Source organism: Rissa tridactyla, chromosome 6 (genome assembly GCF_028500815.1).
Source record: "Rissa tridactyla isolate bRisTri1 chromosome 6, bRisTri1.patW.cur.20221130, whole genome shotgun sequence".
In the NCBI taxonomy this organism is placed as follows: Eukaryota; Metazoa; Chordata; class Aves; order Charadriiformes; family Laridae; genus Rissa; species Rissa tridactyla.
In genome coordinates, this window is record NC_071471.1 from 45,034,549 (window position 1) to 45,061,504 (window position 26,956).

Here is a 26,956-nt window from a genome sequence, read left to right on the forward strand (position 1 = left end):
TACACTGTTGATTAACTAAAGAAATAGGATGCTCTAAACCTAGGTGGAGATCTATGTAAATGAATATGTGAATTTGGTTCAGATAATAAAAGTTCATGTTATTTTTTTTTGGTCTTTCTCCAACATGATGCCTTCTTGTGCCAGGTAATCATCTTGCTCTAACAAAGAATCCGTACAGTTGAAAAATTCAAAAATTGCTAACAAGGTTTACTCATTAAAATACTAATAATTACAACACAAGAGGCAGAGGTAGTTTTAAGCAAACCTTCAACTCTTTCTAGCAGATTTAGTGCAGCTGGTCAGAGCTAAGCCTCGGAAAATTAAAAGGTATCAGTTTAGCCTTATCTTTTCTCAAAGTAACCTGAGAGTCAGAATTTTTGTCATGGCATGTTCTATTTGAACATGGTCACATTTGAAATTTTTGGCTAAAATGGGATCATTGTCATAGGTTTCCAAGGAAGCTATTCTGTAAAGTGGGTTCACACTTTAGAATCTATCCAATGTGGTACTGGGTCTACTTTTCCCATTTCAAAGTCCCTGTCCACTCTCAGATCAGCTGGAGTGCTGTATGCGATGCTGGACACAAATCCTCCACTGCCAAAAGTATCCCCTTATCTCCTCTGTCTGAAGACAGTAAAGCTTTCCTACTTGACAGGCCTTGTGGGACAAGGGACAACACTGCTCAGAATCAAGTCCAGGTTCCTATGGGCTCCCTGCACAGAGCCAAATGTAGGGGTGGAGGAGAAGATGAAGCAAAACTGTTTCTGCATGTATTTTAATGCCACTGCTTCCTTTTTTTTTTTTTTTCCCTCAGGTGGTGTGAAAATGATAATGGATGGACCCAGGACTTCCTCACTGCAAGGTATGTGTGTGAGAATTTGCTACTTATGGTACATTACTGAGCACCCACTGCTCGCCAGCTTCCCAAACTGAGTAGCAGTGAAAATACTTTGTGAAAAGATGCTTCTTGCTTCTATCAGCTTTGAGTCATGGTCTGACTGTGCGGTTGCTTGGCGTGACATCAGCAGAGAAATAGTTTGTGTTTGAACTGATTGAACTTCTAATCTTACCTGTTCCCCAAAATAGTATGGCATTGTTTAGTGGTTTAGGAGAAGACAGGTGGCCTTCTACACTGCAATAGTCATAGTTTTATGAAAGAATGCAGTGTTCTAGCAACAAAATGGAATCTTTAGTATTTTATACGTGTATTTCTACATCTACATGGATCTAATGCAATGTTTATCTGTTTTATAGAGAGTAGCTTCTGAAACTAAGAAAACTAATTGTAGCTGGTACTGTTAATATTTTTATAAAACAAAAGTGAAATATGGATGCCGAATGACTCTGTGCATGCTTCAATATGAGACAAATGAGACAATACAAGCCAGATAGTACAAAGAGACATACAGAACCTGAGATCATAATTGCTTCAGTGAAGTCAACCTCTGCACATCTCTTTTAAGGCAGATACTATTAAACGCTTGGAAATGCATCCAATATGAAGCCATGGGCAATTTTAACTTCAGGCTTTTCTAATATCCCAAATCAAACCTTGGAATTCTCCTCAAATCTTCAGAGAAGCACAGTGCACAGAGACGGTTTGCCATGAAAAATTGATCCTGAGCTATTTCCAATCCTCCAAAAGAGATAAACACGTCAGATGAGGCACATTTTAATTAAGTTAATCACCTACTACATTTGGCATTTTCTTAACAATAAAAAATACCATACTATGATTAATTTTAGGTTTTCCGACATAGAATAATTGCAGATATTGCATAAACTTGAGACACAAGATATTTCATTGTCTCCATACTCTGAGGTGGCTGAAAGGCCATTCTTTAAAATTCACAAATTGTGAGGCGATACAGGTTGCATTTTTTGTCATTCCAGCTCCCATCAGTGTACATCTCCACACATTTTTCTGTCCCTTTGCCGTTAGGCTCATATTGGTGCCACTTGGTATAATTCAGAGGCATGCCATTTATATACTTAAATTGACCTGAAGTCTCACCCTCTTTAATGCCCAAGTAAGCATATTGGTTATACTGTTGCACAATGCTCAAAATAGCTTTATTCTCCTCTTCATTCATGGGACTTGCAATGGTTCCTCCAGCCTCTTCACAGGATTTTACTGCAGATCCAAAATCCACTTTCTTCCCATTGCTGGCAAATATTTTCTCTCCTACTTCTCTTATTTTCCCATTCAAAGCAAGCACTGAAACACGGAAAGAAAAAGCCTAGTTAGCTTTTTTAATTTCTTATGGCATATATTGATGAGGATGCAAAGCAAGAGGAATCAAGAGATGTGGAGAAAATCAAAAGTTGTAGGAGGAACAGAGGTCAAGAATGAGAGTAAAGAATGAAGAGGAATAAAGACCTTCAAAATTTTACCAGTTCATGAAGTATATTGTTGTGCTGTTTGTGACCATCTGTTATCATCTTCTCCAAGACAAGGATGCCCCACTAACATTTGCTACATACACTGTCAGCCCTGTTATATTGAGTGTAGTCTCTAAAGAGGATCAATCTGCTCCAAATTTGAGCAAGTGAAACAGAAAAATGATAACTTTTGTGAATTCCTTCTCAGTACAAAAACAATTTACCGCCTTTAACAATCTGGCTGCTGATAGATAAAAATGCTAGCATAGTGGTGCAAAGCTGAGGAATTCCCAAGAATCCATGTGGAAAGCGCAACATCAGTTAGAACAATTTTTTTTTTTTAATAACTCAAATTTAAATAAATGCACATTAGTGATCCTGTGAGAAATATGCTTCTCCAGGAAAAGTGAGCCCTGATGCTCCCCTGCTTTGGATGAGAAAATGGAGTTTTGGGATATAGTACCACTTTCAAGTGATATTTCCTTCCTGCAAGTCATGACTCTATATTTAATTTTGCCTAGTGCACTTAAAACTGATTGTGAGCTGAAAAAGTAAAAATGGGAAAAATTACCGCCTTCAAGTCTGCAAAGTCGGTGTTTCAAATTTACTAAAACATTGTGGAGTTCAGTGTCCAGCGAATCAGGTAGACCTACAGAGATAAAAAGAAAAGTTATACAATCAAGCAAAACTAGGCTCTGTCAATAGGAATAATTCCTTGGATAAAACTAATCATTTTCCAAAACTAACTAGCATGCAATCTATTTTTTTAAGATCATCTGGTGTAAAATAAGTATTTTCGCAGTATTTTTCCACACTATTGTTAACCTATATTAAAGCAAACAAACAAAAACCTCCAACCCTCTGAAATGCTGACAATGACCCTCTGCACAGAAGAAAATGATTTTTTCTAGTTTGTAGCCTTATGTTTATCATGTCTGTGAAAGCAGCTTTGCCACAAAGAATTTGTTTCATTCTAATAATTGTTAGTGAAAAGGCACAAGGGAGATTTTGGGGAGGGAACAGTTTTATGGCACCATGCCATTTCAATTTTTATCTTCTGGGTGGATGCTTTGTGTTTTTTAGTGGGATCTGATTTTAACAGAAACCATAAACACTGGTATAGGAGGGTTTCTGCATAGATTGTGTGTAATAGAGTCCAGCCAGCTCTGCTTGGTAAAGATGTGAACGCACTGTAAATGTAGATGCTTTTTTCATACTAATTTCCATGAGTAACAAAGTAAGTCCCACATGTAGAATAAAGTTACTAGTGTGTTCCCATTATTTACAACTAAAACAAATGGCAATGTAGGAGCACAAAATATCACTGCATCTCCCTTTCTCCAAGTTGCCATGTTGCAACTCTTACTGCACTTCACAGTCATTAAAATACACATTTGACTCAATAGAGAGAGTCTATTTGACTGACAGAACATTACATGGACATCAGCCTCTTTCACATGGTGGTCCAATATCCCCTTTTTCTCCTTTCTCACCTTGCAGATAAGGGAGAATATCTCTTCCAGGAGGCCCCAACAGGCTTCCAGAGGGTCCTATGAGACCTGGAAAAGATAAGCATAATTTCCTTTCAAATGTATGCATATTCTGGGAGCTTCAGGATGAAACAGAACTTAATCTCAAACTGGAACGTGTTGTATCTGTGGATAATTTTAGCTGTGATGTAGCCTTGGTAATGGACCTGGACAAAGCATTTCTACATTGAAAGAAAATTACATATGGCAAAGTGTGTTCCTCACCAGAATAATTTTTCAGATACCATCTTTGAATACTAGAGGAATGTGCCAGAAGCCTTTTAATTACACTTGTAAATACTGGAATAACATTTTCTTCGTACTAAAGAGAAAGAAAAGCTTCTGCTGTGAAAGCAGCAGTTCTCTTTGGAAAGTCAATGGAATAGCACAACAAAGATATATATATATATATATATATATATAAAAATAAAAATATTTATACGTTTAAGTATTGATAACCTGTTAATTTCCCCTCTTCTCCCAGAGGAGAGAGGAAGCCTATCTTTTAGGAAAAAAAATTAAAGCTACTATTTCCTCCATTCAGTTTTCCCTCCTCTGCTTAACACAGAGGGCACATGTCCTTCTATGTTAATTGTTTTTATTCATGCAGCCTTCATGAAAAGGATCTGTTGCAAAATAGGGAAGTTGAATTACCCGGTAGGCGTGCTTGTCCTTTCAGATCATCTCTTCCAGGCAGTCCAGGGACACCAGGGAGCCCAGGAACTTCTGGACATTTAGGCAGCGCACGGCAAGTCACTAGCAAAGCAGCTACTGCCATGAGCATGTAGGATGAGTAAGACAACATGATTGCTCAGGCCAGCTGTAAGAAAACCCACGTATTTGTCAGTTAGTGATTCTGTAAGAAGTTGTAGGTGTTGGCTTATATAATTGAACAACTTCCCCCCTTTCCCTTCTTGTAATTTACATTCTTGTTTAAATAAAGTCTATAGTTTAGGTCTAAGAGATTTCCCAGATTTATTCTGCTACCGTTGCATAGCTTATACACAAAACTGCTTCGACTGATAGAGATTGGTATGCTCATTACAGAATGACAGCTACACATTTGGGAGTAGTGAAGACAAATCATCCTTTTTGCTATCACTGACTATTTGTTGGATTAATCCTGGAGAAGTGACGGGCTCAGATGTAACTGATCACGCTTAAGCCATTAGTTGTCTGTAAGGGCTATAATCACTCCATGAAACATAGATGCATATGCTACCAACCTGAAAGGCACAATCTGTTACAGTGGTTGTTGTGATGGTTTGGAGCTAGTTAGCAATCTCTATAAGCACACTACTATTTAAGTACATTTATTTCAAATAAGCAGACTGATAGAGTGTTTTACACATGGGCAAATTTCTATAGCTCAATTGACCTTCCTATCTTGTTTTGAACAGAGTTCTACAAGCTTGAAAATGTCAGAGTTAGTCTTGTAGAAAACGCATTTTTGATGGTTGGCAATAGGCCTATTCATCTTATTTTATCTGTTCAGATACAACATTAAGTAGGGTTATAATCTCAATGCCGAGATATCATGACTAAAAAGCACTCTGAAACTATAGATCATGGGTTTATGGGTTTACAAAGCAGCTAGTGGGTATGAAGCATGGTAACCCAGTGGGGTTATAAAACCTGAACTCATGGACCATAAGACACTATGGCATGGAGATATCCAGTTATTGGCATCATTCACTTAAAATAATCAGAGAGATAAAGAAAGCTTCAAGATGCCAGAATGGGTATCCCTTTCTAATGAGATGACCCTGATGGGTTGACTCTCATACGAAGCATACAACTTCATACCCATGACTTCACTTTTCTTTTGGCATGAATTAGAGAGGATCACGTGCTGTACTCTCTTAAAAATGTCCATCCTTAAAAAAAATTCAGAACTGACAAGATCATTTAATTGACACATAATGATACCAGTTTATTATTATTACCATTTATTAAATGGATACACTAAAACTGGTCTGAGCTTTAAAAAAAAAAAGTATTGTTTACATCTTTGAGACTGACTATCATAGGAGGCTTTTGATATTCTTCTAAATCTGCATCAATACCAACTATTTTTAAGGGCAAAGTTCACCTGTTTTCCTAGAGGAATGTCTCATCAAAATCATTCAATGGTACATACCTTTGAACATAAGAATATTCAATTATGTCATAAATTTCAGCATTTTGCTGCATATAGAATCTGTTTAAGTAATAGCATTGTCTATTCCTCAGGGTCGAGAACTTCCATTTTAACAAGTGGAAATTTCAAATGTGCCTGAGAACACACATGCTGTATTAAAAGTGCTGTTGAGTTTCGTGTGTGAATCTGAGTTGTCTAAGGTTGTTTACCTTTTACTATATTGAAGGCTAGCAGACACCTCTGACAATGCTGGCCAATGACTCAGAGAGCAGATTGTTAAAGTCTCTAACAGAAACCTACCTTAGGTAGCTAGCAATATGTACATCCCTGAGATAAGGCAATGCAATTACAACAGGTATTCTTTGTCTGGTACTGATCATTCAGGGAATTACATTTGAATGGACTACTGCATCCAGCTCATAATTGGATTATGATGCAGAGTCAGAGTCCTGATCAGTTATATAGCAAAATGGAAAAAACGGCTCTTCACTTGTAATCCACTTTTAATGACCTTCATCAGTCATTACAATCTGGTGTCCTTCAGGCGTCTCCTCATCTACTAAAATTGCTAATATAAGCACAGTAAAAAAAATACTAATAAAGGAAAACTTAATTTTAAAATGTAAATATGACCACGGAAATGAAAAGGAACAGGTTTGCCTTCTAGCTGAAGTTCCTTATGATTTATTAAAAGGAAATTCAACTTACCCTTCTGCTTCAAAGCGAAATGAAAGAGCAGGTCACACAAGTCCCCTTTATACAGTGTCGTGTTTGTTAAATGACACCGCTGAAGTGGAGACTGGATAATGAGGGCATGAATGAGCGTTTTTAGCTTTGCTTACACACTTGTTATGCAAATACTGAGAACAATTCTAGGAGCTGAGAAATTTCTTTTTCTTTTATAGGAATAGAAAGCCAAAGTTGGAGAAAAAACAATCTAGAACTAACAGATAACTCCAGATTTGTAGACACATACAAAATGTATAAAAATTTAAAGAAACTCGCGGTGATTTCAAGTGATGTAACAATTTTTTCTTGTTTTAAAAAACAAAACTGGCCTATGACCACAAGTGGCTTTTGTAGAAGGAAAGGTGCTCTTGTTCATTACAGAAACATGTTACCTTCCATATAGAGTCTGACCTGATAATCAGAATTATTTTTTCCCATCTCTGTATCTGATGTATTTACCTTACCTTAATATAATTTTCTAGCTGTGTGCACACTCAATGTTTCTGGGAGCATCTGGTCTCTTTTGCATGTAGAGTATAGCTCTATAGCTCCTCACTTGGTCAGAGATGGATCCTCGAAAAATCCGTATATGTGCACAAAATCTTCAAGGGGACGACATTTTCAAGTAAAAAAGAAAACAGAGGTTTTGGTCCTCTGATTTCCCAGCAATAAAGATTGGGATCTCGTGAGTAAACTCTTCCTGGTTCTGATGCCTTCTACTGTAAGGACATTTATGTTTGATCCTAGCTGAGGTTTGTTTTCTGAACCTCAGCAAGCCAATACATCAGTCCCTCACATGTAAGACAGCAATACCTCTGCTTCACAGCTTTTCTTTGTTTTGCCAGTTTACACTGTGGTCTTTTAAGGACAGAATTGTTTCTACTTTTCATTTGCATTTTACCAAAACTACCTAAGGTTTGTCATGATCCCTAACTGTAGCGTCTTTCTACCTAGCAAAATTCACAGCTGCAAGCTAACATATTTAGGCTCCTTGCTCAACAGAGAGAGATCTCTAATACCAACTGTCCAACCTAGTCAAAATAAAATACCAAAAGAGAAGATATATCTAGGATCCCCTTTAGAAATAACTTAGTCACTTAAATCCACCTCCATTCACAACTGCGAGCCTTGTCCTGCAGTTAAAACCACTCAACATGGTCTGTCCTCCCTTGCACACACACAAAAATATGGCAAATTGAAGAGATATCAGTGTCCTTTTTAGCAAATAATCAATTAACACTCACAAATGTATGTTATAAACAAACTATCTTCAAGTCCTTCCTCTAGCTGATATGCAGCAAAGCTTTGAACACAGGTTAGTCGTTTTACAAAACCTCTATCCCACTAGTTGAAGCTATTTCCTTCTGTAGTCCAAATGAGGTAGATAAAAAGAACTGGTGTTAAATGTATAAGATGTGGATTAGATAGTACCTGGTAGGTAAAATACCAGGCAATTCAACACAATCAAGACATGGGTAATTCTGTTTCTGAATGGCAACAGACCTCTGGGGTACCCACAGCTCTAAGAAATTTCTGCAGCTGCAAGATAAAATGGAACTTAATGGGTCCAGATTTTGGGAAGTAACATTTAAAATCATTAGGTGCTCAAGTTCTTGGGAATCTAACTTGCTGAAACATAATCTTATACAGATTCGGTTTCTAGGCCACTCTACAACAGTTGTAATGGTTAATACTGTTCTGTGATATCACTGCCCATATGCATCCTCGCCACACACACGCACGCAACTTTAATACAAGAGTAACACTATGAATCTTTGCAGATTTGTACTATTTCTTCCACCTAACACAGTTCATACTTAAAAATAAATAAATACATAATTAAATGGAAAGAGTAATCAGAGAAGTCAATAAAGCCCCACTAGCTACACACTATCTCTGTCCAATTCAGGAAAGTGTGACATGAGCAAAACATGGCTGATAAAGGCGTAAGATGTATAAAAGTGTTATAAATTATTATCTGTTACCAAACTTTCAAAGGAACATACATTTGATAGCAGTTATTCTCCCATGACTCAGATTATACTTACACAATGGAAGCTGATAAGAAATTTAAAACGTGGTCCAACATGAGAGATTACTTAGTCATTAGATTTACTTTCCTTAGTTAAGTGGCAGATAATTAGGGAAAACAAATATACTAGAATAAGAAAGAAAGTAAGTAAGTAAATATTTTTTCTGCAACCTGGCGTCGCTGTAGAATATCTATCAGGCTTGGTATTCTGAGATTTACAGGTAAACTTGTGTGGTAATGGCTGAAGATCTTTAGCTGGGCTACACGCACAAAACCCAGCCAGGGAACTCTAATGGTTTCAGTGGGCCCCAGATACTGCATTCTTCTTTCTGTCCTTAAGCAGAACAAAAACATTCCTTCTGATGTCCCCTAATGTATTAAATATGTTGTGTTGTTAATGCCAGCAAATTAAACCCAAACCCCACAATGGCCTGCTCAAGTATCAGCAAAGGAGAACTTGGAAAAAAAACAGAATCTGATTTTCAAAGATGCCATGTACCCATAAAGACTGCTTCTTTATATAGCAGCTGTGCACGCTACCCTCAAAAAAGTAATTTGAAAACTAATAACTGCCAAGGTGGTTTCAAAACCAGAACTGATTTTATATAGCCTTCAAAGCTCTATTTTTCAGAAACAAGGTGAACTCTCCATTTTGCTCAGCATACTGTTTTGAAATGAGCTGATTACGAAAAACCTTAACATAGCCCAGTCTGCATAAAGCTATTTCACTCTTTCACGTAAAATGCAGTGCTATACAGCCACATTAGTTTATTTTAGCAATCTGTGAGACATTAATCTTAAATGTGTCACTGTGCTGCAAGTTCCTGATATCAGCTCTCTGAGCTTGTCCTTGGCACAGCATCTGTGTGGTAAGCAGGTGTGGTCAATTCTCCATCTTTACCTTGTTCAAAACAACATTATTTTTTTTATATTTGCCTAGTATTTCCACTGTAATCCATTTGCTTTGCTGCTACAGATCTTAAAATCACCCAAACTTAGGTGCCTATAGTCAGTTCTAAGAAGACTCATTGGCATCAGTTTAAGGCCTCATCAGAAATACAGGGAACAAAACATACGTCACCTATTAAGTAATGAAACGATACAATGGGTAAAGTGCTGCCTCCTCCCCACCTGTGGTTTAACTTTATTGAGACAAATCCAAACAATAAATATGGGAAGGTCAACGGTTCCCCTGCCTCTGTAAAAGAAGAAACACTGAAAAAAAATCATTTTTATGCTAGTTTACTGTGCATTGATGCAGGAATAGGATGAAAAATATAGAGAGTATGGTACCTTACTACACTGCTAATACTGAAATAATACAAGTTCTGCTGTGGGTAGGTCTTAAAATTTGTATTATTGCTGTAAGTACAGCACACTAGACTTATGCCACTTTAACTTGAGGATAAGCATACTGCAGGAAGAACGTAATTGCTTATGAGATATATTTATGAACAAACATGGTATCAGTGACATGCTGTCATCTTAATAATACAGTGTTATTTAGGGGAATGGATCAGGGCAGAGATTTCTAGGTTTAAGTGTAAACAGGTAGATGGAGGAGAAGAAGGAATGCTGAACATAGATGACAAGGTTCCTAAAGAGAGGGCAGCAGAGATAGGGAACAGAGCTTGGAGTAGCGTATTTTAAACAGCTGGCTCCACCAGACGGTACTGAATAGCCCTTGCATAGAATTGTGCTTGCAAAGTACAAAAACCACAAGCTTAGGGGGAAAAAAAAAAAAAGGAAAAAGGGCCCTTATGCAATGAAATAATAATAAAAAAAAACCTCACATCCCTTTCAATCTATATTCCATTCTAGGAAAAACAAATGCAAACTATACTATCAAGAAAAGGGGTGATCAGTTTTTTCAGAGCTTTTGTTAAAAAAACAGGCATAAGTCTCTCCCACCAAAGACTTATAACCTTAGAACTATGTTAACAGAAGAACTACTTGTCCTTTGTTTTCAGATTATATCTGATTTCCTCTTTCTCATAAACTGAAGTAACTGAATTCAATTACAGATCTGTACTCAGCATACTACAGGACATCAGCAAAGCATCCCCTTGGATTATATGAAAATGGTGACAAATGACTTGACAAGTCATTTTGACTAAGCCATTATTTCTATGTCTTGAAAAAAAAAAATGAGAGAAAAATGAACTAGAGCACATTAAAATAAAGGCAGGAAGCAGCTCCTGCTTTGACGTAACATGGCAGATTTTTAGACACCTCCTTCTTCCTTCAGGCAGGACAAGTATTCTCATTTCCTCCCTTCCCATATTGTCTGTCCAGGTTTAGTAAAAATTTAACCATACCGTAGTCAGCTTCTGTCTTCTCCTTTTAGAAACAAACAGAAACCCATAAATAATCTCATTCTAACCTCACAACCCAAGAATGATTTCCAGAAGGTCTGTATCTTACCTGTTTCACAGCTAGAGAAACTAAAGTTTAGAGAGATGCTATCCCTAGGATCATTGCGGAAGCCCGTTTTTTTCCAAAGCATCTATTCACTTTTCTGTCCTGTAGGCCTGTATCGACTCTGTAATTCCTCCTTGTACCTCCCACACTAAGCACGTAGCCCTCTATGGGAATACTACACAGCAGTATGGGAGATGATTCCTAATTCTTGGTCAAAAAACAACAAAATCACCCACTGCAGCATCAATTAGTGGTATCATAATGGAGAAAATATTACCTTTTTTTTTACTGGAAATAGTGCAAAGAGTAATCATTGAGGTGTCCTGCTGCATTGTGTTCCCATGGAGATGAACTGTACTGTGTGCCTCCTATCAAAAGTGGTAATAGGAAGCAATTTATGCTTGAACAGCCACTGGCCAACATTGCCTTGGAAACATATGCTTGTAATTTCTATCTTGCCCTTATAAACAGCCACCTGGCCCTTGTTATCAATTTAAAATAAAGATAATCTAGCCTGCAGACAGCAAAAAAAAATCCTGCTGAACTGCGATTACGTTGTTATTGCTGGGAAATGGCCCATCTAATGTCTCACTGATAAGTGTTACAACATATATATCCAAAAAGCATTGTCAACATTTTATTTGCAACTGAAATTCAAAGTCCTCGGGATAAACTTGCTATTGAAAACACATGGCAGAAAATACAACGTTACAGATGAAAATAATAAACTCACCAAGCTGCTCTTAAGGTCTGGTGGTCACAGTAAAATGAAGCTGCTTTGCATCTTACTGAAGGGACCCCAATTGGCAATGAATTCCCACGAAACACCACATAGCGTGGTTGTCATTGCTGTTATGAGCTGAAAATTAAGACAATAGGTATTACAGAATTTCATTTTGCACAGAACTTTTCAGGAGATTGAACACAAAATTCTGCATGTTTTAGCTGGTTGTGTTGTTTGAAGCATATGGTATTTAATATACTGAATCTGTTTCTTTTGTAATGGCACATTTTTAGATTCTAATTAGTGCAAAAGTATAGGGCAACACTTTATATCTCTTTGGTAGCAGATAAGATATTAAGGTACTTTATTATTTCAGTTTCCGTGCAAAGCAGAGCTCCTGAGCAGCTGAGTGGGCTGGTGCAGCGCATCCATCCAGCTCCTGCAACTCAGCGTGGTGCCTTTGTGCTTCCCCTCCAGAGGGGAGGATCTCGCTCCCCAGGGGCAGGGGGGATCGGGCAGCAGCAAGCGGTGCTGCGGGGCCCCAGCCCTCCCTGTGCTCCGCGGCTGCATCCCGCTCTTCCTTACAGCAGCAGCCTAACGCAGCGCAGGCATGCGGCCCTTCCTACAGCCACTGCAGCCCGTAAATCCCCGTCGGCTTCAAACCAGCCATGGCGGGCATTGCCGGCAGGACAGCAGAGCGCTGAGATGCCAAGGAAAGGCCATAGGCTGAAGTGCCCAAGAAAGTAGATTAATCTCCTTACCTTTTGTTGATACCTGAGCTGACGTGACACTATACAAGGTGCAGTTATTGCAGAGGCTTCAGCGTAGAAATGTTCTTGGAAGATTCCTGTAAGGGCCAAAGAGAAAAAAAAAGGCTCAGCTACATACATATATTTATTAAAACCCTTTTCCTTTTAGCCTGAGCATTCCCTGACTGCAGCTGGGCATCCAGAACAGAATATTCTGGAGTCTTAATGCTAAAGAGAGTTATTTTTTAGTTTTCTGCAGTAGATTTGTTTATTACTAGGTTAAAGTGATATTTTGAAAGATACTTATAGTTTTACTTTTTAATTTACTCTTTAATTACAAACCAGTTTCCTTGCCGAGTTCTCTGGAAGACTTTGCAAGAAAATAAACACAGCTTGTCAAAATTGTTTGGATTTTTATATATAGTGAGACACAACCAAAACTATTCATCTACTAACGGAGATAATAAAGAGGAATTGGAGGTAAATTTTACTTCATAATTAGCAATTGGGTAAATAGACAGGTTAAAATTGAGAGGATTCTCTCAACAGAAGTATAACTTACATCAAACCAAAATGGCTTTATTTGCAACACTTGTTGTATTGATTCAGCATATACTTTTTTGAGATTCTCCCTGAGGAATAAGGACTCATGTTTTCATCATCTTGATATAGTAAAAATGGCAAGATTTGAGCACAGAAATTCTTCGCATACAAAATAAAAGCTTAAAGCCTATGTCTGGTGCCCTAATTAAAAGTATGACCTCTCCCTGCAAACATGTGGCATGTTTATATCCTTAGATTATCATTGCTAAAACTACACCCCTGTTATACCATTTTGCTTGTTATTATTACAATTTGGGCTAAACAAGTCTCTCTTGTTCTGATTATAAGATATGAAAACCGATACCCAGAACTGGAAAGATTAGCACAATAAACCACATATATTAATTCATTTGTGAGGATTAGAAGACTGCTACAATGTAACTGAAATTGAAGCAGCTGAATCTGTGGCATTTTAAAAAGCACTGCAATACCCAATAGTAATTTTTCCTTGTTTCTTTCTTCGAAGTAAAATATCCACATGGAACAGAACAGAACAGCAGCAAGTTCTTTAATTTTTTACTTTTTAACCAGTAAAGAGTTTTTTTGTTCTGAACAGAATGATTCAGGGAACACTACATATTAAGGTAGGAATATGCAACTCCCTTTGAGTCTAAAACATAACACCTGCACTTCTAAAAACTAATTTCCAGTGACCTTCAAAGGGAATTTGGTACTTAATTTCCCTTTGGAAACTTTCTTTGGCGCATAAAATGTTGAGGAGAAAGATGAAAACCAGTGAGGAATGGGAGAACTTGGAGAAAGAAGGTCTGGGATATCCCTGGGAGGAAATTCTTCCCTCTAATTGGATATCGAGAGGCAAAAAGCTGGGCAATTCAGGCTTTAGTTAGGATAACAGCGCTGGTAGCGTTTTCCTTATGCCAAGGCACCAGACACTGCAACCTGTAGTGCAAGTTGCACAAAGAAACACACTCACATCTGTTTCCTTTCAACTCCGCAGTGCGTTTCCTTTTTTAGCTAGCTAATTAAAGCCCCTTGGAGTTCATCTAGTAGATTAAAAAAAAAAAAAAAGGAACAGATGAAGACCCAGAGAAATAGAATGAAAACAGAAGGCAGTGAACAGAGAGCCCTCCAACCTGAGTCTCTCTGGAGAGACTGGGAGATCTTGAATATTGCTTGAGGCCAGAATGATTCAAACTAAAACTGTTTAGTAGGTTATTAAAACACAGCAGACTCAGTTTGCATGACAAATCAGCGAGAATGTTTAATAACCCTGGGAAATATAATAACCGTGGATGTCAACTACTTAACTAATAAAATATAAATTTGTTATTCCATGGGGGTCGCTCCTTACAGCCTTTATAGCAGCTTTATATGCAGTTTTGAAGCTGAAATATTATTTTTCTTAGTAAGACAAGAGAAACTTGAAAAAATTATAAATAACCATTTTAGCTACCTGATGAATTTTTATTTATTTATTTATTTATGTATGTATACTTACATTTGGTTTGGCATTCACTACTCTGATTCAAGGAACCATTCTTAGGGGTTGGTATGCAGAAATCCAGCCCTTGTACGCTCAAGCAGCTCACTGCCTAGTTATTCCTGATTAAGGAGCAGCTGTCCTGTTCTTAGTGAGGCAATCTGGACTACAGCCTGGCCTGGAGATTTCAGATCCATTCTGCTAAACATGGCAAATATATGCATAGCTGTACAGTGGCTATGTGTGTCTCCATATCTTTTCCACCCAAAATGCAAAAGCACAAACAGCAACTTCTGTTCATTTTGTCTTGGTCCCACCGTATGTATGTACCATGCAACTACATAGCCATTGTCTCGTTCAAATATTGTCTTCACAGAAGTGACTATGCAAGCTGGTACAGATCGCTGGCCTATCCATACTATTCTGGAAATATAAACAGCAGCACATCTATGGGGGTGCCCAACAAAATGTTGACTGTTTTTTTATTTTTCATTTTAGCAGGGACACAAACTTCCAAACAAATACTGAACTAGAACAAGCCTTTTCACATTGGTGTAGCTCACATGACACAGGTACAGTGAAGTGTACCTAAAGGTCTAGACCAATAGCCTCAGATAAGTATGCAAGTATGCTAAATCACTGCAGCAGCTGCTGTGCTGCTAATAACATTTTCCTTTTCCTGCCTTTCTCCCATCTCCCAAGTCCCCCAGTGGTTTCCCACATATATCACCAGTCATATACTTACCTGTTCTCTGAATATTCTTATCTATGTTCATGAGACAGAAGAAGATTGTAGCATTCCCTCTATAAAAGCGGGCTGTGATACCTTATAAATTTCTAGTTTGTGAGGGAATGGACTGTGACAGAGACCCGCCTGCAACATCAGCAGCTGGCAGGCAGGAATACGCTTGTTCATCAGGAGTGGGAATCGACACAAGAGCGCTTTGAATATGCTTATTTTTTAAGCGATCTCATTACTTGTCTGTCTTACCAGACTGTCTCAGGGGTTCAAGCTAGAAAATAAGTGTAGCACAGGTTTTTCCTAACTGTGCCTTTTCAGAGGTGTGCTCAGCCCTGTGCAGAGCCCATCCTGCTGAGCACACGGAATGCCCCTTTCACAAGGTCACTCCATATCCACCGTTATCTTGGACAATCCTCTAAAGCTGAAATGGATTTTAAGTATTAACTTCTAAAAATTATTTTTCAAAACCTGCAGAGAACAACTGTGCTCCTAACTTTTGCAGTACCAGTGTTACCATGCAAATGGTACATTGCATTTCTCTAGCACCTATTTCCCACCAGCTATGTTTCCACACAAATGGGGTTCAACTGCCTAATAACTTCCATCTTTTATGTTCTTTTACCTTTCCAGAGTAACATACTGTGCCACTGTAACAGAGATAAATGATGTAAACTGTTATACTTTCCAACGGTTCACACAATTTGCCAGAATAAAGGCCAAATTCAGACCCGTTCTGAGAGCACTTGACAAAGATAAACTTCAGAGCAGCAGCATTCAAAACCACTGGAGAGCTCCCAGTAACTCAAGACGGGCTGTAGTATACAATTTTCGGTGAAGTGATATATAATACACTTAAGCATCATAGACAGCATTTGAAACATTTCTTAAATAGCTTTTATAACTGCTATTGGGTGATGAGCTTGCAGCTTTTCTTGCCATACAGAGTCCTGCCATACTGTTGCTAACACTTAATCCCCATTTGTTAAAAATACAGGTTCTGCTTTAAAATAGACTTCAAAGCATGAGATTAAAAGGAAACAAATATTTTCACTTTGTTTGTAGAACTTTCCAATTGAAAGGCTTTTAAGCTTTTTTCACCATTAGTCATAAAAGCTTAGAAATGCACTTTAGTCTTGGAAATGAAAGCTGAGGTTCTCCAGATGCTGCAATTGCAACTTTAAGCTAAATCCCAGGTACTACAAAATAATAGCACATAGAGGGCAATCCGAGGCTTCAAGGTAATATTCACTTTACTAGTTTTTGATGCACAAATAAAAGATCAACTTAGCAGGCTTAGGAAGTACCATTAATACCCCACCTTTTTTTCAGTTTAGCCGTAACTATCTATAAAAGGTAAAGAGGTAGAAAGGTTTAAAAATTGCGTCACTCCTTCCTCATGCCTTTCTCTTTTCCTATCTTTACCCTCTTTACCTTGCTTCCATGAATGCATATAGCTGCTTAAGCAGGTTGGAGAGGGCAGAAGAGGATAGAGGGATTAAAAGGTTGTGATCTGTAAGCAAAGTAGCATTGGTCAAATCACTTCTGAGTAGGACACTCTTGCACAGGTGTCATTAGATGTGTCAAGTGCACAGGTGTCAAATGCAAGGTGGGAGATAATCAAGAGAGTCACCCATGTATTCATTATGATGTTGCTTAAGAGGTTTCAGGATTTGCAACTAAATTTGGTGAAGCGCAGTGCCCACCTCAGCTAAAGCAGCTTGTAGTAGTTTAGCTTCCCTTGTGGTACCAAAACAAAAGTTTTGATGCAGGTCCATTCCCATGAAGCCCAACGTTAGCACACTCAGACCCTCTGAAATCAGAGACGTAAACGTGGGTTGACTACTGCTCTTACATTCTGTATACTTAGTCCAGCTGCTTGAAGTTTTGTCTGTATTTAAAAACCCTGGAAGGGGATGCTAACCAGCTAGACACTATAGAGTCTTCCTCCCACTGCAAAGCTGCCAGAAGCTTCTTGCAGGATTAACGCACAAGCTCAGCCCCGTGGGACAAACTGTGCCACTAGTTGAAGGCATAAACAAACCAGAACACACAGCCAGCCAGGAAAAAGCTCGCACAACTGTCTACCCTGAAGCACTGATCTAAACAGCTCAAGCTACCCATGTCTGAAACATCACTAAGGTCACAGAGCGTAAAAAGAGATATTAACTGTAGGTGCCTCAGGATAAATTCATTCCCTAGAGATAACACAGAGGATCCAGTCATACTGCTACTGCTGAGAGGTTTGGCAGAGAGCTTAAGAGAGAGATGAGACTGCACACCTAGGTTTCCAGGCTCTTCTGCATTATTTCTTCTCCTGGGCACTCTTGGCCAAACTACAATCCAGGAATTATTTTTCTTTCCTTCTGTCTCCAGGTGCGAGGCCAAAGGGTAGAACCACTTTGGTAGCACTAAAGCCACAGACTTCCCTGCATAACACTTCTCCTCTGCATGTTTCACACAGGAGGGTGATGCCTTCTTCCATAACAGGAAAGACGCCAGAGCAAAGGGCATGTTTCTCCTCTGCTCTGAGCGTAAGTTAACCACCCCTTCCCCCATATTTATGTGGTATAATTAAAAAATAAAGCAGTAAGTACAAGTTGCTATTGATTGAAATAGCTTCCTGTTTCCACCTTGTAGTTCCCATGGAAAATTGCCACTTGAAAAATAAAGAGAAGGAAAAGAGCTTTTCAGAGATTGTGTTTTTCACATGTGACAGGATAGCTCTTCCCAAGCCTGTGCTTAGCCTGAAATTGTGCTGTTTTAAAAAGATAAACCCAGCAGCTGATTAATAAATGCAGCTCTCATCCTGAATTACTCAGGAGCTCTGCGGAGGTCATATTAGCACCAAATGAGATGGTGCTAATCAGGGGTATAACAGCAAATACAGATTAGTTTATAATTAATGCAAAATTAAGTGGTCAGGGATGCTGATTTAAGCCTCTTGGAAGATAACAGAATACAATTTCAAACTATTTCTCTCTTTCAGCACCTACTGAAGAAAGGTGTCCCTACCATGCAAAGTCAGAAAGGTCAGAACTTAGGGCACATCTAATAGTACCTCACTGAGTTTAAAAGTTTCAAGTAATGACTTAATAAAAAGCTCATTTTCTATTTCCAGGACTTGTTCCCGCCCTATGGTCTGAGAAGATCAGCCTGCTCCCAAGCAATGCCCTGCCAAAGCTCACAGATTTCAGCACTGCTATTCTGCTCCTTCAAGCAATGGTTCAGGACAGGACATTTTGCTGGGTAAGCCCAGACTAATAGAGCTATACTTTCACTTACACAGCTGCATTCCTTGGGCAGCTCTGTCAGAGGTGGATTTTCATCACTGTAATACAAAGCAGAATTTGGTTTTCTACAAAGGAAGGGAGGTTACCACCTTCCCTTCTGCACAGAAGGTGTTTCAGCTGGGGCACCATTTTCCTTGAGATGGTTTACACCAGGGTAAACTTACAAGACGGGGAATGCTAGGAACAGGAGAAAGGATACCAGACTGAAGCCTGAGATATCTTAAGGGCCCGAGAGATGAGCTGACCGGGTGTTTATTTCAAGCAGATTCAAGAAATGCAGCTTGAATTTGCTACATACGCTATCCTTGCTGGGGCCAAATACACTTTTCATGTACATAGCCTGATAAAAAATTTAGTTACCTGATAACTTTGGACTGTATGAAACCGAGCATACAATATGAATGTTCTCCCATTGTGCTTCCATGAACTCCCAGTGTCTTAAGCTTAAGAATATTTTTGCACTTACCTGCAGAGTTTTGCAGTTTGTGTACATCCCATTTGAATGATGTGTAGTGGTCTTCACACACAAACAATCTTAACATAAGGTTACAAGAAGCTTCATAAATTTCTAACAACCATATTGGAGATTTGCTGGGCAAAATCATGTAAAAATTAGTTTAAATTACGTTTCAGTGCTAGACTCGAGAGGGTGACTGACATGGCATGACATGGCAATTAGGAATAGTATTTCTAAAAAAAAAAATCAGTTGAAAGAACACAATCATTCACGTCTAAAAAATATTACTCCAAATCTTTTTCAAATCAGCAGTTTAGTCACAATTCATGTATACTCACAGAAAACTATCTATAACTGAGGCAGTAAGAGAAATGTAATGCAACCTCTTCACCAAAAGGGTTGTCAAGCATTGGAACAGGCTGCCCAGGGAAGTGTTTGAGTCACCATCCCATGAAGTATTTAAAAGACACGTAAATGTGGTGCTGAGGGACATGGTTTAGTCCATGTTTAGTCCATCTCGACTTGGCAGTGCGAGATTAACAGTTGGACTTAACGATCTTAAAGTTCTTCTCCAACCTAAGCGATTCTATGATCCCGCAAGTCCACGTAACAAAGCCCCTGCCCTGTATGTTGGCAAAATGATCCTTAAAGTTTGGCAGGTCAGTTCAGGAAGGGTGTATTCAGTGGGACAGCATTTAATTAATGACCATCTCCCATGAGCAACACAAGAGAAATTTGAAATATTTGTTTCCATCTACTGTTTTGAGTCCCTTCTCCAGCACAAGCACGTCCATCATTTTACCAGGCCAAAAGGAAAATTAATCAATGACTGGACCTTACCTTCTTTGTATCTGTTTAGTTCAGCCTCCAAAACCTGTACTTTTGTCTCCAAAGCAGTTACTTGTCTCCGCAGGTCATTGGTTACTACAACTAGGAATTAAGGGTGTTATTTAGTAATTTATACTAAAATGACTACACAACAACTGTCTCTGAGATGCTTAGCTCTCCTGTAACCTGATGCCATGTGAGAGAGCTATTTGGTTTCCAGAGCAGAAACCACAGGCCGCATTGCTGTTTTGATCCATGGGAATTTGTCCCACTGGGAGAACCTTATCCCTGACGGGGATGAATACTTGGGTGGGCTTTGAATTCTCAGGGCTGCTGAAGTCATCTTTTACTCAGAGGGAAAAGCCCAGTTCTCAAAGGCAAAACACACATTTAAACACTTTTATATTAATTAAAATTGAAGTCAAAAAATACATGAACAGTCAAGGAATGAAAGAAAAAATGCTGTTTATAATATGAGATAGAGGGTTTGTTATTTCAGTCACAGACAACAGTAAACTCGTGACTCATTCCAAACACTTTTTCCCCCTAGTTATGTTGGTCAGCTCATCTCCTGTGTAACAGATGGTTTAAGTTTCTGCTCCTCACACTTCAGGAAATCACACCGTTCTTCAAATGATGTTATAAGAATACTGGACATTAACTTAAATATTTTTTTTGAAAATATACTAAAAGGTTGAAAACCAGATTATAGAAACTTGAGAAACTTACTTCTTACTTTCATGTTCTCCTTCTCCTTTCTTTCCTTGCGGTCCTAAATCTCCTTTTATTCCCAGAGGTCCTGTTTTTCCAGGGAAACCCTGTAGACCTCCCAATCCTTCTCCTAGAGATTGATTTAAAATAAAATCATTTGAATGTTTTTTAAGTTTTTCTCCCTGTATGTTTTCTTAATGCTCAGAAAGAGTACCAAACACTCCCCCACCCCATCACTGGATGACAAAAACAACTCAAAAAAATGAGTTGCTCCCACGGAAAGCTTCATTTGCTAGGAAATCCATTACTTTGATGAAAAATTCTCACTACACCTACTTATGGCACTGAAAATCCAATGAAATAAATGCTCTATCTCATGTTATTGCAGAGGTACACATGCTCTAAAACCAGAAAGCCAATATACTTCAGCTGTAATCCAATCACACACATCACAGTACATGACCTAGAAAATGAGCTAAATCATCAGATTAAGGATACTTCTGAAGCAGTTTGGTGAAACAGATAGTGGTGGTTTTACTTATTTCAACCAAAAAATTGCAGAGGCATACTGAGGGTATGTGGACCAGAAAATGTCTATACAGAATACCAATATATGCCACTGAAATTTTATATCGAGTGGTATTGATAATGTGAGTTTGCTTGGAGGTTGAAACGCAATTATCTAACTCCAACATGTGTGATATAGACATGATAATACAGACAGGATACAGCAAGAAAGTATAAAATTCTCTATGTACTTATTAAGTGTTTGGACAGAAACTATGATTTGGCAACTTGGGAGAGCAGGTGACTTGGTTCTACCACATGACAGAAAGCACTTGCTGATCTATTTGCTGGTTGCAGTGATGCATGAAAAAAGTTACCTAACTGGCAAAACATGCCTTGGGGGAATTCTGTTGTTGGGACTTAGTGAGTGTGAAGCAATCGAGTTATGACCATCAGATTAGTAGCCAACTCTAGCAAGCATGATTTCTGGTTTTGAGAGCTGGCCCCTGGAAAGAAAAAGCAATAATCATTTAGTAGAGTATCATAGGAAACTCTGTAAGTGATTCAGAGTACAAATGGTACAATCAGATTAGAATCTCATTATATCTCTGTTTTATGGGCTGCTGTGAAAGCGTATTGTACTTTTTTATTCATTAAAAGTCAAGTATCTATAGTAGTATTATAAATGCAGAAAACATTTTCAGCATCCTGAAACTGTGCAGAGCCTACAAAAGGTTAATGGGGCAGAAGAAAAAGAGAGAAGTAAAAGGACAAAATGAAAGAATGAAGGAGGCATGGAACAAGACTAAAGGGATGATAAGGAGTGTCAAAAATACAATATTGCTAAGTGGTCATAGTTCTGTTCCTGGTTCTCCCTTTTCACTTTTGGGATCATCTCTTCCACCTCTGCCTGGTAAGCCATTGACTACAGGAGCACTGCACTGAATTACCAGTCAGGAATAAATTTTCTCTTCGGGTTTATCTTTGTTAACTGAACTTATTACCATCAACTGTGAAAGCCAAAGTACCAAGGCATTGAAAGGCTGAAGAAGTCATTGCTACGTCCACAGATCTGTGACAAATCAAGCAGATTAATTTCATTAATTTCTTTGATTACATCGTTTTAAAGGATTGCCTAGGACAGAGTTGCCTACATTGCCTAAGAAATACACTCCCATCTTCAGCCAAAAGACCAAGGACAAGGGATGGCGTCTGAACCATTTCATCTAGCCTCTGATTGTATCTTTATGTATGGAAACCAGAAAAGAAACCACCAAGCTTATAAGAATCTGAAAATCTCCAGGTGCAACGAGAATACCTAATATAGCAACAGTCATCAATCTCACTGTGCTGCAAATCCATTTCAGTGTTTTGCTCATTGTATGTCTAAATTTAAAGCATTTCTCTTTGTGCCAAAGAGCCATACAGTATTCCAGTTTGGGATGAATCCTGAACTCTTCAGCTACTCTATTTCATTTCTATTCTATTCTATCCTATACTATCCGTATTCTGACTCTTTCCACAGCTATCAGGATTGCTGCATGTCTGAACTTAGAGTGATTAAGCTGTTTCTCTTGATAACATCTCCACTACTAGCAAACACCCATAGATTAAAGGACAAAAAGCCTAAGTGCCTTTGAGTAGTACTGATCTGATTGCCTCCCGATTCCTCCTTTCAGACCTTGTATATTAATAAGATACATTTCTTCCTCAGTATTACATCTCAAAGCTAAAGTCCTCTTGGATCTCAGATCTGCAATACTTTGCTGCCCTCTCTGAGCAGAACAGTAACAGGCAGTAACATCATAAGGTAAAGCTCTGCATGACGTTCTGATGAGTTGCACCACAGTAATTGTCCTTGATTTTAACATGAGGGTCAAATTTGAGGCAATCATGTCCTGTGTATTCTGTGTTTAACTGAAAAAATAAAATTAAACTACGACAAGCATGAGCTTACAAACTTTTATAGTAATTAAGCCACATACTAAAGTCAACTGGCCTTATTTTCTCCCAGTTAAAATGAAAAACAAGACTAAGAAAGCACCATTTGGTTGACAGGTTGGGGTAAGGAGAGAAAATAAAATCCAGCGTGAATTTTGCTAGTCACCTGAATTATTTCTCTTTATTCTAAGCTTCAGAAAAGATTACCCACAGAGAGCAGCTTCTGCTGTCATGTTTCATCTAATAAAGTACAATATAAAGTATAATCACTAGCATATTACTGTGAGAACATTATCCTCAGGATAAAAAGCAGAGTTTAAGAAGCACCATTTTTCTATACACTCCTTTGTGCTTTCTCCATTAGGCTCACATCAAAATCTGGGGCAATGGCATACACTAAAATAAAATAAGGAAAGGTATTTAGCTAACTAATATAACAAAAGTTGAACCCTGGTTTATATTTCTTATCCAGTTTCATGGACTCAAGCCAGTTCTTACCTCCAGCGCTAAGGACTTCCTTCTGCTGAAATTTTATACTATGTCAATTATCCAATACCAGTGAAGTTGACATTGCTTCAGTCTCCCATGAAGGCAGCAAGACAAAGCTCAAAATAACATCACAACAGAAGAAAACTTGAAAACAAAGTGTTAAGCTTTCAGAGGAGTTCTCTGCCAACACAGATTCAACCTCACACAAACCTTTCTTGGTTTTGCCTGCGATGAGCTGAGATCTTTTTACCTGCGAAGTTTTCCAAGTTGGCCACCCCAATCCTTCATTCTAGAAGAGCTGAAGTGCCTGCTTACCTTTGGCAAACGGGTGGCAGGGGTTCCTAGCAATGAAATCACTTTCCAAAGAGACTAATCATAATTTGCACCAACAATCGTGCAAAATTAAAAAAAAAAAAAAGCAAAATGTTCCAAATTTCTCACAAAAATGGAGTAAATCTTAGGGACCTGAAATAGAAAAAACAGGTTTTGCGATTCATATTTATATTTATAGAAGATGGAGAATCCCACAAAGCATGGATGTAATGACGATCCTCAGGTCCCAAGGCTTACACAGTTGAAGACTTTCTCAGCAGGGAGATCAGAATTAGACCTTGAAAGATGCCATGAAACTTCTATATTTAGGAGGTAGCTAGTTCTGGAGGTCCTATTTAAAGACAGAGATCTCAGGTTATTCTTTTGTTCTTCCATAAAACGTGCTTTAGGACATGATTCACCCAATGCAGGTAGAGCAGGGAAAGGATCCTGGAAGAGGCAGGAGGAAGTCCCTGTTCCAGACCTAGTCTATCACCAGAGCTCTGACATCTCTGAGTCATTAGCCCAAAACCCAAGAGTCTGACAGAACAGGACAACCCTGATGAAGCCAAATACTAGGGAACCTGCTCCTCAAAAGCAGATATTACATTTATACAGCGAGTACTCAGGGACAAAATGCTATTAAACTGTCAGATTACATCCTGCTGACAGTCCCCCTCATCAGCTTGCCATGCTCCGGTAGAGCAGCCTATAAAAGTCCTTTTGAACCGGCACGTCTGCACCCACAAGGGTTGCATGGCCTCAGTATGGTCAAATACTTATCACAGCAAAAGAGATCTTTACTTATCAACACCTTTGCTTGATCAGTACATAGTGGAACTCTTATCGCACCACTGGCTTCCCTGACAGCCAGCACAACAGAATGCAGTAGAGAAGAAATGGAACAGAAACCTGCTGGATTTTTACCATGAGGACAAGCCTGCCAAGAGAAAATAGATAAAAAAAATCTCCTACTGTTCTACTAAAAGCTGTAATTTTGTGCTCTACTTTGGAAAGAGGTTGCTTACTGACTTATCTCTGTCTTGCATAATCCTAATGATTGCCTACCTCAATCCTACCACCCCTATTTACAGGTACTGCACATGACATTCTGGGAGTGAGCCCTTTGCTCTTTGCCTGGCCTTGGACACACATTGGCTTTGTCACGGTACAAATGACTTCTCCAGCTGCAAAAAACAGCTTCAACTCTCTATCCCTGCAGCAGTGTCAGGAGTGATTTTGTTCCCAAGATCTCATTTCTGGGGCTGTTGTTCTTTGATGTGGTGGCATTAGATAGAGATGTTGTAGGCTGTCAGGCTGCCTTTGTACGATTCCTGTTCAGCAGCTAGAATAAATTTAGGCTCAGTAAAAATAAAATGAAAACATCAGTTCAGAGCAGTGCTATTTGGCAACCGTGATTTCATCAAAACTTGTAGAGCCAACATCATTAAACAGAGATTTGGAATTAGAGATCTATTTTTTTAAATAGGAAACTGAATTTTCCACACTGACCTTTACTATTGTGGCCAAGAACAAAACATGGTATCTATATGGTCTCAACACATGGCATCCAAGGCTCATCTTGTAACCTTGTAACCCACAAAAATGTCTGTTTTGTTGCATGTCTGTTGAACTTCCCTGAAGGCTGATTGCCCACAAAAGCAGAACTACGAAGCAGATAGAATTCTCAGCAATTTCCCCAGCTCTAGGTCCTCGCCAGGTCAGGACACCATCTTGCTGAAACATATTTTATCACACTGTAGAAATTTTACTAAGCTGTGACAAACCCAGCATGTTTTATGCAGTATCCAAACCTATAAGACTATTGTAAATTCCCGCATAAAGTGACAAATAAAAATCATAAGGGCAGGTAGCTTAGTATTCATAAATTATTAGACACCTGTTGTCTTCACTGGATTTGTAATTTTATTTTCTATCTCCTTATTTCTATACAGCCTTCCCTTCCTCCAGAATTATTTGGTTCTCCTGATTCCCAGTTTGAGTACTGAGTTCCTTACTATTTAGATCCTTGAATGTACCTCCTTTCTGCATATCATTCATTTGGGGAATGGTCTTATTCCTGGCTGCTCTTTGATATATGGTGCAGCTCTCTGCAGATTTCCTTGGAGAAGCAAGTAGTTCAGCACATGAGAACACTTGGCTTTTGAAGTTTGAAACTTACCTTTGGAGCCATCAGTTTTGAGTATTCTTCACCAGAAGCAATATCATATGGGAATAACAGAAGTGGGAACTATATCCCAATTATTTTCATCACAGCATAGCAGGGTGACAGTTTCTAGACACTTGCAAAAGAATATACGGCTACAGCAGTGGATAGAAATGCACAGCTAGCTCATTGATTCACTTTGATGTCAGACCAAACAGAGTGCTCTTATCCCCAAAAACCAGGTGCTTACAAAGTATTTCAAGCTCTTCATTGCAACAACTACAGTCAGGATTAAAGACTTTTGAAGAACAAAACCCTAGGAATAACCTTGTTTCAGAAAAACCTCAGACCAGGCATTATGGACCACCATTCTTAATAGGTGCTCATACAGTGAGTTTAATTAGAGCTCTTAGAAAGATATAAAGTGGAGGCTGTCCTATGCAGGATCTTTTTCTTCTGAATTAATAGTGATTTCTCCCTTGCCTGTGTAACCTACCATGCATCCGTATCTCTACACAGTAAGAAGGATGGAGCAGAGCTGAAGCTCTTTATCTCTTTCTTTTCACTTGTCAGGCTGCCACAGAGACTACGTGGATGAACAGTTGCTTCCTGTTTTAGGCTTGCACACTGAGTCAACCCCAATCTTTGAACGCCCTCTGTCCACTCTGTATATTAAGAGCAAGGTAAAAGTATCAACTGCTTGTGAGAGAGGAGGGAACTTACGTAGTGGGAACAATACCATACCAATAACGCAGATAAGTA

General features: G+C 38.7%; 1 protein-coding gene across 1 annotated transcript; it reads right to left on the reverse strand.

The window, feature by feature from the left end:
• Positions 1-1,656: 1,656 nt before the first annotated feature.
• LOC128911128 (uncharacterized) lies at positions 1,657-26,221 on the reverse strand. Its single transcript, XM_054205448.1, is given in 12 exon segments — positions 1,657-2,218; positions 2,954-3,031; positions 3,876-3,941; positions 4,566-4,721; positions 12,023-12,092; positions 12,719-12,804; positions 20,080-20,169; positions 20,804-20,910; positions 22,153-22,328; positions 23,314-23,317; positions 24,840-25,006; positions 26,210-26,221. Coding segments are annotated over 12 exon segments (1,389 nt in total). The 3' UTR covers positions 1,657-1,841.
• Positions 26,222-26,956: the final 735 nt, after the last annotated feature.